General features: G+C 46.6%; 1 protein-coding gene across 26 annotated transcripts in view; it reads right to left on the bottom strand.

Annotated features, from left to right (window-relative positions):
* The window catches only part of OBSCN (obscurin, cytoskeletal calmodulin and titin-interacting RhoGEF), a 179934-nt gene that overhangs the window by 52132 nt on the left and 111518 nt on the right, over window positions 1-16284 (bottom strand). For all 26 annotated transcript variants that reach the window (XM_068145854.1, XM_068145856.1, XM_068145855.1 and 23 more), the window contains 16 exons: window positions 16113-16211; window positions 15442-15660; window positions 13461-13527; window positions 12630-12658; window positions 12164-12283; window positions 11869-12008; window positions 10879-11079; window positions 10326-10408; window positions 9754-9927; window positions 8503-8662; window positions 6944-7060; window positions 5421-5585; window positions 3906-4064; window positions 2491-2668; window positions 1837-1950; window positions 698-865 (listed from right to left, as the gene is read on the bottom strand). In XM_068145854.1, the coding sequence (XP_068001955.1) occupies window positions 698-865; window positions 1837-1950; window positions 2491-2668; window positions 3906-4064; window positions 5421-5585; window positions 6944-7060; window positions 8503-8662; window positions 9754-9927; window positions 10326-10408; window positions 10879-11079; window positions 11869-12008; window positions 12164-12283; window positions 12630-12658; window positions 13461-13527; window positions 15442-15660; window positions 16113-16211 (2193 nt within the window). The remainder of the gene's footprint in view (window positions 1-697; window positions 866-1836; window positions 1951-2490; window positions 2669-3905; window positions 4065-5420; window positions 5586-6943; window positions 7061-8502; window positions 8663-9753; window positions 9928-10325; window positions 10409-10878; window positions 11080-11868; window positions 12009-12163; window positions 12284-12629; window positions 12659-13460; window positions 13528-15441; window positions 15661-16112; window positions 16212-16284) is intronic.

Below are 16284 nucleotides of genomic sequence, written 5' to 3'. Positions count from 1 at the left end.
CACAATCCCTGGAAGTGTTTAGGAAGAACCTGGATGAGGCACTTGGTGCCATGGGTTAGTTGTTTAGGTGGGTTGGATTGGTTGATGGGCTGGACATGATGACCTTGAAGGTCTCTTCCAACCTGGTCTGTTCTATTCCATTCTATTCCATTCTATTCTATTCTATTCTATTCTATTCTATTCTATTCTATTCTATTCTATTCTATTCTATTCTATTCTATTCTATTCTATTCTATTCTATTCTATTCTATTCTACTCTACTCTATTCTCTTTTGCCTTGTATAATGCAGGGGAAGGCAGCAGGGAGGGGGAAGCTATTGGTAGCCCCCTGGGTTTGTCCAAGGGGGGGTTCTTGTGTTGTTTATAAATTGTGAACACCTGTAAATATTGTGTACTTTGTACATGTTCATTGCATTCCATGTTGCCAGACTGTACTTGGGCTTGTAAACACAGCTTCATTTGCTTTCCACTGAGCTGCTCTGGCAATTTCATGCTGGGGGGACAACCACAATAGAAGACCCCTACAAAGCAATGCGTCTTGAAGGTCTCTTCAAACCTGGTCTGGTCTGGTGTATTCTATTCTATTCTATTCTATTCTATTCTATTCTATTCTATTCTATTCTATTCTATTCTATTCTATTCTATTCTATTCTATTCTATTCTATTCTATTCTATTCTATTCGTGGAAGGACTTTACCTTGAACAAGGATCTTTCCCAAGGTACTGGCATTGCCAGCAGGACTGCAAGCAAAGCACATGTACTGCCCTGAGTCAATGCCTGTCAGGTTGTCCAAGATCAACGTGCAGGAGCCATCTGGATCTTCTATTATGATGTGATGGGGATCCACTTCCACAGGCTTCCCATCTGAAAGACAAAGAGGAGAAAAGGTCTTCATAAAGAGTTTGGTATCATTAATGTTTTCTCCTTGGGAATTTCATCCAGCTGTTGGGTTTTTTTTGGCTTGAGAGGACTGAGTTGTATTTGGTTTATTGCAGTGGATGTTGGTAGTTGATGGATGAGCTCTTCATCTTCAACCAGATGACTGCAAAATATCCTCTGGACATATATCAGATATATCATCAATCCTCTTTTAAAGGTTAAGTTCTTCCAGAGTATGAGCTGTTCAGTTACAGCTCTGGTTGAGGAGTCAAGAAACACCTCCAAAGTGACTGCAAACATGCAGAGCAGATCTTTCCAAGGTGTGAGCTTAGAGCAAAGCTGTTGCCTGTGAAATACAGGAAGATCCTAATTTCCTCCTAATGTCTCATCTAGCTCTCCCCTCTTGACAGTAGAAATCATTACTCCTCATCCTATCACCACACTCCCTGATAAAGAATTCCTCTCCAGTTTTTCCTGTAGGTCCCCTTTAAGGTCACAAAAAGGTCTCCCTGTAACCCTCTCTTCTCCAGGCTAGAACCACCCCAAATCTCTCAGCCTCAGTAGCTTAGCAGAGGGCTTCCAGCCCTCCCATCATTTTTGTGGCCTCTTCTGGCCCTGCTTCAACAGATCCATGTTTTTCTTATGCTGAGAGACTCAGAGCTGCTCCCAGCACTGCTGGTGGGGTCTCAGCAGAGCATAGGGGCAGAATTCCCCTCCCTCCACCTGCTGCCCATGCTGCTGGGGGTGCAGGCCAGGATGCAGCTGGCTTTCTGAGCTGTTAGTGCACAGTGTGCTGGTCCATATTCATGACCAGCAACCACAAGTCCATCTCTGCAGGGTTACTTCTAGGCATCTAGAACATCTCTAGACTGTTAGATTACACAAAACCAATTAGCACAAAGAATACAGATGGACAACAAACGTGGAGGATGCATCCCATGACTTGCTGCTCATACCTTTGTACCAGCTGACAGATGGCCTGGGAGCTCCTGTGACTTTGCAAGCCAGCTTGACTGTCTCTCCCAGCTCAGCTGTGCAGTCTGCCAGCTCTTCCTCAAAGTCTGGAGGTACTGAATCACAGAATCATGGAATCAACCAGGTTGGAAGAGACCTCCAAAATCATCAAGTCCAACCAATCACCCAACCCTAACTAATCAACCAGACCATGGCACTAAGTGTCTCATCCAGGCTTTTCTTAAACACCTCCAGGGACGTCAACCCCACCACCTCCCGGGGCAGCCCAAGCCAATGGGCAGTCACTCTCTGTGAAGAACTTTCTAAGATCAAGCATAAACCTCCCCCTGCAGCTTGAGACTGTGTCCTCTTGTTCTGGTGCTGCTTGCCTGGGAGAAGAGACCAACCCCCACCTGGCTACAACCTCCCTTCAGGGAGTAGGAGAGAGCAAGAAGGTCTCCCCTGAGCCTCCTCTTCTCCAGGCTAAGCAACCCCAGCTCCCTCAGCCTCTCCTCACAGGGCTGTGCTCCAGACCTCTCCCCAGCCTTGTTGCCCTTTTCTGGACACGTTCAAGTGTCTCAATGTCCTTCTTAAACTGAGGGGCCCAGAACTGGACACAATACTGTGAGGCTTGGGCTATCTTGCACCGTACTCACTCCAGAGTGGCTCACTGATCCGCTGCTGTATGCCACAGATGTCCTTGACCCAGGAGTTCTTGATGTTGACCGTGCGCGCCTGCAGGAGGTACTTGCGGACCAGGTCCTCCCTCTCGTGCCAGATCTCGAAGGCTCGGTCATCCCCTTCCACCAGCTCGTTCACATCTATGTTGTTCAGCTGTGTGAGAGAAGGACACCAAACTCAACAGGCACCCTGTGCTCTTAGGGCTGAATTTTGGCCACAGCCTTTCCCACAACTGAAATGCTGAGTTTAGGACAGTTCAGAGCTGGGCTTAGCCTTTGTGAACCAGAAGCAGAGAAGCATGGAATGGTAGGGGTTGGAAGGGACCTCTGGAGATCATTGAGTCCAATCCCCCTGCCAAAGCAGGAGCACCTAGGGCAGGCCACACAGGAACACATCCCAGCAGGTCTTGAGACTCTCCAGAGAAGGAGGCTCCACAGCCTCTCTGGGCAGCCTCTTGCTGTGCTATGGCACCCTCACACTAAAGAAGTTTTTCCTTATGTCAAGGTGGAACTTCCTGAGCACCAGCTTGTATGCCCTATGTTCTATCCCAGGACACTGCTGAAAAGAGCCTGGCTCCTTCTTCTTGACATCCACCCTTCCAGCCCTGTCAGGCTGCTCTTCTCCAGACTAAACAGCCCCAGGTCTCTCAGCCTTTCCTCATCAGACAGAGGTTCCAAGCCCCTTAATCGCCCTCACAGCCTGTGTTGGGCACTCTCTGGTATATCCTTGTCCCTCTTGGACTAGGGAGCTCAGAACTGCACACAGTACTCCATCTTCAGTCAAGGTTTGAGTGGAAACAATTCTTAAACACCAGCAAGTGTCCTGCTACCAGGGTGTGCCCTCCTCAGTGGACATGAGGTCTGCCATTCCCATTAAAGCTACATGAGATGCTCCAACAGCAGAAGGAATAATTTACACCATTTTGAAAGAGTTTTTAAGACTCTGTGAGCAATGCAGTGTGGTTTTGGCTGAGTAGCAATCAGGGTCACTTTGCAATCCTTTCCCTGCTCTACCTGAATTTCTGATTCCCAAAGAGACATTTTCCTGGGAGGAATTATCACATTTCAAGATATTCCAGAGCTGCCTGGATGAGTTCCTGTGTGATCTGGTATAGGTGATCCTGCTCTGGCAGAGGGGTTGGACTAGGTGATCTCTCAAGGTCCTTCCAGCCCCTAACTTTCTGTGATTCTGTGATTTCAGGAACATAACAGCCAGCATGAAAGAGTATCCCAGGGATGTGACACAGCAACCCTACAGTGTAGCACTGTTGGGCCCAGGACCAGCACAACAGGATTAGTGAGATGTCCCATTTAGATGACCAGAAGCTGGACATAAACAGGAAGCTCTTGATGACAGAGAGGTGCTGTGGGTGAGGACATAATGATCAGACCTTCATGATGTTCTTGAAGATGTAACTGTAGGTGTCTGTCTTTGTGTCTCTCTTTGGTTTGCAGATCACAATGTAGTTTTTGAAGAGAAAGACATGTCTTTTGTGTCCTTTCCATGCCATTCGGGCTCCTGGAGCTCCTTCCCACACAATGAAGTGGCCCTGATAGAAAAACAAAAACAAAAGAGAAGGAAGAGAAGGAAAGGAAAAGGAGGAGGAGAGAGAAGGAAAGGAAAAGGAGGAGGAGAGAGAAGGAAAGAAAAAGGAGGAGGAGAGAGAAGGAAAGAAAAAGGAGGAGGAGGGAGAAGGCAAGGAAAAGGAGGAAAGGAAAAGAAGGCAAGGAAAGGAAAAGAAGGCAAGGAAAGGAAAAGAAGGCAAGGCAAGGAAAGGAAGGCAAGGAAAGGAAAGGAAGGAAAGGAAGGAAAGTAAAAGAAGGAAAAGAAGGAAAGGAAAAGAAGGAAAAGAAGGAAAGGAAAAGAAGGAAAAGAAGGAAAGGAAAAGAAGGAAAAGAAAGAAAGGAAAAGAAAAGGAAAAGAAAAGGAAAAGAAAAGGAAAAGAAAAGAGAGGAAAAGAAAAGCACATTGTGAGAACTCTGATGTCTCACCATCATTTTCCAGTGAAGAGATAGCAGATGTTTATTGTTGCATCATCAGTTTGTGTGTCTCTGGTTTACTGCAGCACAGCAGATTGATTCCAGTGCTAAAGCTGATGTATCAGACTGACAGCACCAACAGTGGCTGTCATTACTTTGACCTTTAAATGTTCTTTGTTGCCAGGAAAATACAGAGCTCGTGTCAAGCAGGCAAGCTCCACCAGTAGTGAGGAGAGTGGAAAATGATAGCCTGTGTGTTATGCAGAACCTTTACACAGCCACTTGTCTCCTCACCAGGGCAGGACATTCCTTACCCATACCTTCAGACACATACATGTTAGTGACGTGGGTTCTACAGGACAGGTGGGGCAGGACACTTCACCAGGGAGTGCAGTGACAGGATGAGGAGTGATGGTTTCAAATCAAAAGAGGGGAGTCTTAGACTAGATGTAAAGAAGTTCTTTACAGTGAGGATGGTGAGACTGCTCTAGTTTGAAACCATTACCCCTTGGCCTTTCACCACATGCCCTTATGAAAAGTCCCTCTCCAGCTTTCCTGTAGGTCCCCTTCAGGTACTGAAAGGCTGTTATAAGATCCCCCTGGAAGACTTCTCCAGGCTGAGCAGCCCCAACTCTCTTAGCTTGCCCTCACAGGAGAGGTGCCCCAGCCCTCTGATCATCTTGTGACCGTCTCCAGCAGTTCCATGTCCTTGTATTGGCAGCTCCAGGGCTGGATGCAGTACTCCAGGTGGGGTCTCCCAAGAGCAGAGAGCCAGAATCACCTCCCTTGACCTTCTGGGCACCTATCTTTTGATGCAGCCCATGTCCCCTTTCACATATGATTTCTAAAGGATCTTCCTACAGGACCTAAGGGCTGCTTAGAAGCAGCAGCAGCACGGATGGCACCGACTGAGACGTTCCAGTTACCTGTCGGATGGGTTCCCCAAGGCTTTCCAAGGTCCCTGGGTAATTCTCAATGAGTGAGACATGAAGGTTGTTTTCTGCTCTCCGTGTGAGTGCAGACACAATGGCATAAGCCTGCTCCAGCAAAGTGCAGTTTTGGCTGTTTCTTGCTTTGTTTCGGATCAGTTCCTGGAGATGAACAATGAAAAAGTTATTGGTCTGTCCCCAGCCCCAAACCCAATAACATTTCCTTGACAGTGAGACAGTTTCTCACTATCTCTTCCAGTCTGGGCCACTTTTATCCCATCTTTCCCCCCTGTGCTTTTAGCTACTGAAGTCTCCTCTTTCCCACTTGTTCTGCAGGCTTCCTGACTGCCCAGTCTGGCTTTTTTTCCCTTTCCTAAACTGGTATCACACAACAAAGTTGAACAAATACTCCAGGTGTGCTTCAGGGATTGTTTTCTGACTATTCCCACAAAAATGCCATCAAAAAATCCTTGCTGCTTTGAAACTTTCATTTGTGGTCTGGGCTAGAACCTGAGAGAGTTGCACCTGAGAGCTGGAAGAGGGGAGGTTGAGACTGGAGATAAGGAAGAAATTCTTTAGAGTGAGGGTGGGGAGACACTGGAACAGGTTGCCCAGGGAGGCTGTGGATGCTCCCTCCCTGGAGGTCTTCACGATGAGATTAGAGGAGACCTTATTGGTGTCTACAACTACTTGAAGGGAGGTTGCAGCCAGGTGGGAATTGATCTCTTCTCCCAGGCAACCAGCACCAGAACAAGAGGGCACAGTCTCAAGCTGTGCCAGGGGAGGTTTAGGCTGGATGTTAGGAAGAAGTTCTTCATAGAAACAGATTGGCCATTGGGATGTGCTGCCCAGGGAGGTGGTGGAGTCACCATCACTGGAGGTGTTTAGGAAGAACCTGGATGAGGCACTTGGTGCCATGGCTTAGTTGATTAGATGGTGTTGGGAGATAGGTTGGACTTGGTGATCTCAAAGGTCTTTTCCAACCTGGTCTGGTCTATTCTATATCTTTTTATCTATTTATGTCTTTATACCTACTTATATATTTTATATCTATTCATGTATTTACATCTATTTATAACTTTATATCTCTTTATGTATTTACATCTATTTACATCTTGATATATATATATATGTATTTACATCTATTTATACCTTTTTATCTCTTTATGTATTTACATCTATTTACATCTTGATATCTATTTATGTATTTACATCTATTTATATCTTTATATCTCTTTATATATTTACATCTATTTACATCTGTTTAAAGCTCACTCAGAGAAATCTTGCTGAACATCAAGGGGGCTGAAAACTCTGACTCTTTACCTGGATTTACACTTGCAAAACTACCCAGAGAGCATCCTCACTGGTGATGACTCCTGCCTATCTTACTCAAGCAGCTGTTAGCTGTGGTTGGATCAGAAGGACCCCAAGCAACATGAAACAAAAAAGACAACCTTTGTCCACACAAAGCAGAACATGAAGCGATCAGATTTAAGCACATCACTAAAGCACTTCACCTTGATTATAGTCTGGTACTGCTGGATCCTGTTGATGGGTTTTTCCAGGTAGTGCTGCAGTGGTGGGATAAGTGGCTGTGAAGGATCTTCACTAGTTAAAAATTCATCTGTGTACCTCTGGAGAAAAAGAAAATCCATGGAAGAGTGAGGAAAGGTGGTTATGAATGGCAGTGGAAAAGATTATCCCCTGGGAAATACTCTTGTGATGCTTGTTCACAGACACAAGAGCCAAAGCTGGATAGCTCTTGCAGACCTTGCTGCCCCATATTTTGGACATCTGTAAGCCTCCTCCATCCTTTACCAGCTAGTTGTTATTTCAGACTGCAAGAGTCAATGATCCTAAAGATCTTCTGCAACCAAAACAATCCCCTGACTGTCCCAGCTGCTGCATTTGTCTGGTTTTCCAGTGCATGACTGACACTGGGGAAACCTGATCCAAAGCTTGCAGAAGCAGATGGTGTGACAGCAAAGATTAGTGTGAGTGCAGGGGAGACTGAGCTCAGTGCCAGCAACTGGTGCCAGACCTTGGTCAAGAGAGGTCTGTGTGTCTGCAACGTCAGCAACCAGAGCCAGCGAAGGTGCTGGCACCAGCACCAGGAGTGGAAAGCACATGGCTAGTGTTGGATTGAACATCCAAACACACAATGTCTGGGGCTGGGAGGGACCTCTGGAGGTCATCTAGAATGGTCATAAAATGGTTCATAGGCCAGGTCATGGGGTCTGTGTGCTGGGACATCAGACACTGGACTGGTTGTTTATCCTTTCCACTGACCCCATGCACGTGGGTTCAAATGTGTGCAGTTCACCAGCAAACTGCAAGCTGGACTAGCTGCAGGTGGGAGGCCCAAGATCCAGGCATGGATATTAGGGAGGCTGAGAGGTTGTGCTGATAATTTGAGGGTGGGTGTGAGCTTTCTGCAAGCATCAAGCTGGACTAGCTGGTGAGTAGGAGGTTCATGGAGAGGCTGAAAGTGCTCAGGATCTGGGCAGGGGGTATCAGATGGAGAGAAGGCTCATGCTACTACTCAAGGAATCCATGAGCTTGCATGTGCTCATGGATCTAGAGTGTTGTGTGTGTGTGTTTTGATTAGTGAACATCAGTCAGCTGGAGAGGAGAAACAGGATTGCCCTTCCTACACCAATATTTTATGTGGTTTTGCTTGGTCTTGCAAAGGTGGTGGACCTCAAAACATCTTTTCATTACAGTCACATAATCACAGCCACATCCCTGTCTGTGTGATGGAGGTGTTCAAAAAGGGACTGGCTGTGGCACTGGGAGCCATGGTTTAGTTAGTCATGAGGTGTTGGGTGACAGGTTGGACTTGATGATCTCTGAGGTCTTTTCCAACCTGATTGATTCTCTCATTCTATGAAATGCCTATGGGGACCTGTGTCCCCATATTGACTCTACCAACCAGGAAGAGCTAGGCACTGATTACAAAAGCATGCTATTTAGCACAAAACCAGCCAATAATCCTGTCAGGATTCATCCCATTGGTGGCTATTATCTCCACTTCTAGATGCAGTGGGTTCAGCAGGCACTTTGGCTCCTGTTATACCTTGTAGAAATCCTGGACTGCTTTGCTGACAACAATTGACTCAGCCTGTACCCTTCCCACCAGGTACTGGATGTACTTATTAAACTCTGCTTCATGCTTGATAAAGCACATGGCCACATCATCATCAGTGTCACATTTCTGCAAGCCTCGGAGGAAGACACTGTGGAGACAGAGGAAAAAAAAGGACTTTTGAGGAGAAGGTGATGGAATGAGGCTAGAACACAGTCCCAGCAACCAGCTCTTTGAATGAGGCCACTTCAAGTTAGCAGGAAATGAGGCATGTTGCCTTGCTAGCATTAAACTTCCCAATGCCTCCACACTGACCCCATGCCACAACAACCCCAGGCAGTGCTACAGGCTGGGGGCAGAGTGGCTGGAGAGCAGCCAGGCAGAAAGGGACCTGGGGGTAATGGTTGATAGGAGGCTGAACATGAGCCAGCAGTGTGCCCAGGTGGCCAAGAAGGCCAATGGCATCCTGGCCTGCATCAGGAATAGTGTGGCTTGCAGCAGCAGGGAATTCATCGTGCCCTGTGCTCAGCACTCCTTAGGCCACACCTTGAGTCCTGTGTCCAGTTCTGGGCTCCCCCCAGTTTAGGAAAGATGTTGAGCTGCTGGAAGGTGTCCAGAGAAGGGCAACAAAGCTGGGGAGGGGTCTGGAGCACAGCCCTGGGAGGAGAGGCTGAGGGAGCTGGGGTTGCTTAGCCTGGAGAAGAGGAGGCTCAGGGGAGACCTTCTTGCTCTCTACAACTCCCTGAAGGGAAGTTGTAGCCAGGTGGGGGTTGGTCTCTTCTCCCAGGCACCCAGCACCAGAACAAGAGGACACAGTCTCAAACTGTGACAGGGGAGGTTCAGGCTGGATGTTAGGAAGAAGTTCTTCCCAGCAAGAGAGATAGGCCATTGGGATGTGGTGCCCAGGGAGGTGGTGGAGTCACCATCCCTGGAGATGTTTAGGAGGAGACTGGATGGGGTGCTTGGTGCCATGGTTTAGTTGATCAGATGGTGTTGGGTGACGGGTTGGACTGGATGATCTCAAAGGTCTCTTCCAACCTGGTTAATTCTAAATTCTGAGGTGTTGGAGTGGGACCAAAGAAGGGCAACAAAGCTATTGAAAGGTCTAGAACATGAGCCTTGTGAGGAGTGGCTGAGGGAACTGAGGCTGTTCAGCCCTTGCATTTCAGTACTGCCAGTGCTTCACAGTGCATCTGACATCAGGTGTGTGAGCCACTCCTTGGACTGCATGGGAGTGCCCACCTGGAATGGAACTGAGCAATGTCATCAACATTTCTGAAGATGGTGGATTTCTGACTGGCAACAGCTCCTGGGACGTTGGGACAGGTCTCAGTGAACTTCAGGTGATGGTTCTGGAGGAACAGTAGATCTTGAATGTAATCCTCTTCTGAGATCAACAGCTCTTGAATAAGAACACTGAGGAGGACAAAGAGGCAAAAAAAAAAGCAAAGAACACCACAATTATCCTTGGCATGTTGAGACTTCCTCCAACATTGGGGCACCCAAAGGTACCAAGGTGCTGAAGTTTATGATGTGGGGGAAATCAGGTTTCAGAGGGGCATCATGCAAATTCCTTCTTTTAGACTGCCTGAGATTTTTTTCTAGGCTGAAATCAACAGGGGAAAATCAACCACAGTTAAAAAGTGACAAGTCTGAGAGAATCATGAGCTTGCTTGATTCTTGGAGAAGGGAAGTGGCAGGACTCAGCAGAACAAAACCAGTGACTGGCTGGGGGGATGTAGATGCCAGCATTTCACCTTAGTTCAGCAGGCAGAAAAAGCCCAAGGTGCAAATACCAGATGACAGCAGCTCACCTTAGCTTCCTTTTATACTCATCTTCAGTTACAAACTCTCCAGGGAACTCAGGAACTTCCATTGTTCCCCACTCTGGTGACAACTAAAACACAAGAATAAAACATTGTTCTCTAAGCTAACATCTTCAATGCACACTGAGGAATGTCCCTCTTGTGGTCACAGCCCCTTTCAACTATTCCTAAGCCAGTATGGGATCTCTTTTTTTTGCTGGGGGATGATTGGTCCTTTGAACTCAGCCCCCCACCTGCACACACAGAGAAATGTTCACAGGATGTTAGGGGCTGGAAGGGACTTCTGGAGATCATTGAGTCCAACCCCCCTGCCGGAGCAGGACCATAGAATCTAGCTCAGTGTTGTCTAATCAGAGCATCTGTCTGGCTCAGTGCATCCAGTGTAGTCTAATGTTGTCTAATCAGAACACCAAAAAGCCCAGCCATGTTACAGACACCTTCAACAAGCTCCTCATCCACCACTCCTTGCAAAAGGGATGGCTCAGAGCTGCAAAAGAAGACCCTTCTTTCCCATGAAAACCAAACACAGCATGATCCTCACCTTTAATTTCTTATCCAGATAAGCTGGAGATACCCAGCCCTGTCGGGAGGGGCTGGATTTTGTGGGTTTAGTCCTGACCAGCCACTTCAGAGGATGAGCTGAATCAAGAACTTCTACATATTGACCTTCCTTCAAAGTGATGGCCTCCTTGTCAGGAGCAGCAGGCACGTAGTCAGCTGTGACCATGTAGACATCAAAGATCTGCAGGCAGGAAAGGACAGGCAGTCACTTGGAGCTCTGAAACCAGGGTACAGCAACAGCAGCAGAGCATGAGAGCTTATCTGTTTAATGCTTAAAGATTTCTCCTCCCAGCCCTTGAACAGCAAGAAGAATCACAGTTTGCTTTTTGCAAGCAGAAAGCTAGGATCCTCTCGGAGGCTCAGGCCATGTTTGCAGCACTGTCACTGATGTTTTGGATTGGCACTGTGAACCAGTGAATTCTTCTTTTAAAGCAAAGCAAATGATGGTCCTGAAAGGGTTTTATTCTCCCAGGCAACTGGCACCAGAACAAGAGGACACAATCTCAAGCTGTGCCAGGGGAGGTTTAGGCTGGATGTTAGGAAGAAGTTCTTCCCAGCAAGAGAGACTGGCCATTGGAATGTGCTGCCCAGGGAGGTGGTGGAGTCACCATCCCTGGAGGTGTTTAGGAAGACACTGGATGGGGTGCTTCGTGCCATGGTTTAGTTGATTAGATGGTGTTGGGTGATAGGTTGGACTGGATGATCTCAAAGGTCTTTTCCAACCTAGTCAGTTTAATTTCAATTCAATTCAATTCAATCCAATTTAATTCAATCCAATTCAATCCAATCCAATCCAATCCAATTCAATTCAATCCAATCCAATCCAATCCGATCCAATCCAATCCAATCCAATCCAATCCAATCCAATCCAATCCAATCCAACTCAATTCAATTCAATTCAACTCAATTCAATTATACTCTACTCTACTCTACCCTCCCTTTATTAAACTTGTCCACAAAGCTATCACACCTCTCCTCTGGAATCCCCATCTTCAGATTCAGAGGAGGACTCCTGAGCAATGGATGAGGGTCTGGACCGTCCATGGCGAGGAGATGCAGAGGGAGTTTTGGATTCATCATCGCTTTCTGCCCCTGGCACTCGGAGCGTAGCTGAAAAAGCAGAGCAGGAGCAAAGTGTGAAATGCTTATGCAGGATGACTGTCTCAGAGCCTGCTTTACAAATCTCACTGATGTTTGGAGTAAGCCCCAGTGATGCCTAAATAAGAGTTACACATCAATGAAACTGAGCTTGCCAGGTTCCTTACCCTGACTTATTTTTGCAGACACCATCTCTGAGATGCGAGAGGTGAGTTTCTGGAAGAACTCTTCTGAGCCTACATCAGCTAATGAAATAGGGGTTTTGGGCACTCCAGCTTCAAGGTCTCCTGCAAATGAGAGAGTTGGTTATTAAGCAGGCAGTGTCATTGGAAAGCCATCTTTTGTTTGAGGAATGAAAGCTTCTGTGGAAGGAATCTCTAATTTTGGTCACTTCCAAGCTTCTGTGGAAGGAATCTCCAATTTTGGTCACTTCCCCTGTTCTTAAAAGTATGCTTGCTGACATTTCACCCCCAAAAATTCACCCTTGAACAGAGACCAGCCCTGTAAAGCTCCAGCATTTCAGACAGTTTCAGGAAAACCAGGCAGAAGTAGGTGGTCATCATGAAGTACCCAGCCAGTCTCAGCTGTAGATGTGAGGGGCAGGGGCAGGAAAGATGAGAGAGCTTCCCTTACCTTCTCTTCCTTCAGAGGGATGAATATCTCTGGAAAAGGAGGAGTAAAACAGAGTTAAAAGTTAAAATAAAATGTGCAGTAAGGAGAGCTAAATGAGAAACACCTCATCCTTCTCACACCTGCTGTGTGAAGGCTGGGAATATCTAGACTGGGACACTGGTTTGGGCCACAGCTGCTGGCAGGTGATACTCACCAAGGCCAACACAAGAACTGGGCCATCTGGCTCATAGAGGCACAGAAACACTGGGGGAAAGTCTTCAGGATTTGAGCCTTAATTTAGGAGTTAAATCCAATCTGAGAATTCTCTTTATTCCTGACTTTTATTTAACTTGAGAAGAGCTGGCTGTTCAGGGAGCAGGCTGCAGAACAGAGTAGCCTCCATCTCTCTGCTTCTGCTGGGACTTTAATCTCAGCTGACTCTGAAATAAAGCTATTACAGTTTGAGGCACTATGGCAAGTGGGAATCTGATGCCTTAGTCAGGTTACAGTGAACTAGAGCTCAACAGTTTCCAGTGGTTTCCTCAGGAAACCAAGGACTGGGGAATCATAGAGTCAATAAGGTTGGAGAAGACCTCAAGGATCATCAAGTCCAACCTGTCACCCAAGACCTCATGACTACTAAACCATGGCACCAAGTGCCACATCCAATCCCCTCTTGAACACCAGATGCTGTGGTCCTGCCAAGAGATGTGCTCCCATTACATCAGGGTGCCTGTGTGAGACATGAACAGAAGGTGTTCAAAGTAAACACTGCCTAGAAGTGACCCATGGGAACGTCTGCAGGGTGGTATCTGCACTGGTCCACTCTAGCACAGGTGGCCAACCACTTACCCCAGTGTGGTCATGATGGCTTCTGACACCATCACACGCTCCTGGGTCAGAACTGCAGCCTCTTTCACTGCGAGATGAGGGTTTATTGTTAGAGCAGGGAATGAAAAGGATGGGGTTTAAATGTATTTAATGTAGGCTAGTGCATAACTGGGAACACTGCCATGCTGAATCTCCCCTCTTGGCAGCTCCTGACCTGGGAATATCATACAACCCCCTCAGATGATGCAAATACTTTGTTCCTCTCCCTGTTCACAGAGATGTAAAACTGCACCACAGAAATGCTCAGGCTATGCTCCTGTATCTCTTAGTACAGAAAAAGTATGGGATGTCAGACAACTGGAGTCCCTCACAGTGCTGCCCCTACTCCCAGTCTGCATTTCCCTGTCCTTCATCTTACTGAAGGAATTGTGTGGGAAGAGGCCATGGAAAGCTCTGTGAAGGGGGAATCAAATAATTCTAGCTGCTTTAAGGCAATCCTATAATACAAAGCACCGTAGCAGAGTGAAGCACTTAAAATCCTTTTTCAAAGGGTGACTTTTTCTGGTCCCTTTGCATTGCCTTTCTTCCTGTCCTTTTCCTTCCTGCAGAATTTGGTTGTCTCTTAGACCTGTCTTCTGTTTATGCAGAAGAGAGCCTGCTGTTAATCCAGGAGACTAAATGCAAGAACCTAAACTGACCCAAGCTCACACAAGAACCTAAACTGACCCAAGCTCACACAAGAACCTAAACTGACCCAAGCTCACACAAGAACCTAAACTGACCCAAGCTCACACAAGAACCTAAACTGATCCAAGCTCACACAAGAACCTAAACTGACCCAAGCTAACCCAAGAACCTAAACTGATCCAAGCTAACCCAAGAACCTAAACTGATCCAATCTAACCCAAGAACCTAAACTGATCCAAGCTAACCCAAGAACCTAAACTGATCCAAGCTAACCCAAGAACCTAAACTGATCCAATCTAACCCAAGAACCTAAACTGACCCAATCTAATCCAAGAACCTAAACTGATCCAATCTAACCCAAGAACCTAAACTGATCCAAGCTCACACAAGAACCTAAACTGACCCAAGCTAACCCAAGAACCTAAACTGATCCAATCTAACCCAAGAACCTAAACTGATCCAATCTAACCCAAGAACCTAAACTGATCCAAGCTAACCCAAGAACCTAAACTGACCCAATCTAACCCAAGAACCTAAACTGACCCAAGCTAACCCAAGAACCTAAACTGATCCAAGCTAACCCAAGAACCTAAACTGACCCAAGCTAACCCAAGAACCTAAACTGACCCAAGCTAACCCAAGAACCTAAACTGACCCAAGCTAACCCAAGAACCTAAACTGACCCAAGCTAACCCAAGAACCTAAACTGACCCAAGCTAACCCAAGAACCTAAACTGACCCAATCTAACCCAAGAACCTAAACTGACCCAAGCTAACCCAAGAACCTAAACTGACCCAAGCTAACCCAAGAACCTAAACTGACCCAATCTAACCCAAGAACCTAAACTGACCCAAGCTAACCCAAGAACCTAAACTGATCCAAGCTAACCCAAGAACCTAAACTGATCCAAGCTAACCCAAGAACCTAAACTGACCCAATCTAACCCAAGAACCTAAACTGACCCAAGCTAACCCAAGAACCTAAACTGACCCAAGCTAACCCAAGAACCTAAACTGACCCAAGCTAACCCAAGAACCTAAACTGATCCAAGCTAACCCAAGAACCTAAACTGACCCAATCTAACCCAAGAACCTAAACTGACCCAAGCTCACACAAGAGCCTAAACCGATCCAAGCTAACACAAGAATCTAAACTGATTATGGTAGTAAAGAGCAAGCAGAGCCATGGCTGATCTTGGGCAAATGCATTTGCTTCCAGTTGTGGTTTGATTCCTTTCTTTATCAGTCATGGCTGCTTTTCTCTTGGGCACTGTGTAAAGGCTCACAGAGTGCTTGTGCTGTCACAAAGACTTACCATCTGCGACTTCCAGGGTGGCAGTGCAGATGGACTGGCCAGCCTTGTTGGTGGCAATGCAGGTGTAAGATCCACTGTACTTCTTTTTAACATCCAACAGGATCAGACTGTGATGCAGATTTGAACTGGCAAGTTTATAGCCAGGAGTTTCTGGTTTGATCCACAGGATGCCTTCTCGAGACTCTTCTTTCAGCCAGGTAATTTCTGGTGGTGGGTGTCCTAAAGGAAAGCCAAGGCAATGAGCTTTAAGGTTCCTAGTGGTGTTCCTTCCTTACAGTTAGGAGCCCTGCTGTGCATAAATGCTATTTTGATCTGTTTCCTGATGCTTTCCCAACAACAGTAGGCAAAATGCATAATAAAAGGGCATTAAAGCTTTCTACAGCACACTCCAAAGAACATGAAACCATTTTGTAAGACCAAAGCTGTTAATCAACACATCTTCATAAGACTAGGAAGTGTTATTACCCCTGTTTTTACACACAGGGCTGTAGAGCTGAAGATGAGCAAGATGCTGTTGTGTAGGGCACATAAAATGTCTCTCAGAGTAGAGTCCCAGACTTCAGATACAGGAGGTGAGGTTACAATGAGTTGGGTCAGAGAGCCCAGAATGTGTCATGATGTTAGGAAGTTTTTAAGTGTCAGGCAGAGAGGCAAAGTAGCTATCCACTTACCTTCCACTTTTACAGATAATGTGATGCTGGCACCTTTTTTCACCTTTTTATTAGTAAACCTTTCCAAGAACCTCGGTGGAATCAGCTGCTCACGGGAATCTGAAAGTGACAGTATGGATGGCTCATGGTGTGAACCCTTCTGTGTGAGCTTGAGCTACTCAAAAACATTCCT

Source organism: Melanerpes formicivorus, unplaced genomic scaffold (genome assembly GCF_026170545.1).
Source record: "Melanerpes formicivorus ecotype bairdi unplaced genomic scaffold, bMelFor1.0.p_v2 SCAF_13, whole genome shotgun sequence".
Classification (NCBI taxonomy): domain Eukaryota; kingdom Metazoa; phylum Chordata; class Aves; order Piciformes; family Picidae; genus Melanerpes; species Melanerpes formicivorus.
The sequence above is the reverse complement of the archived record's forward strand: the minus strand, read 5'-3'. Positions and strand labels throughout refer to the sequence as shown.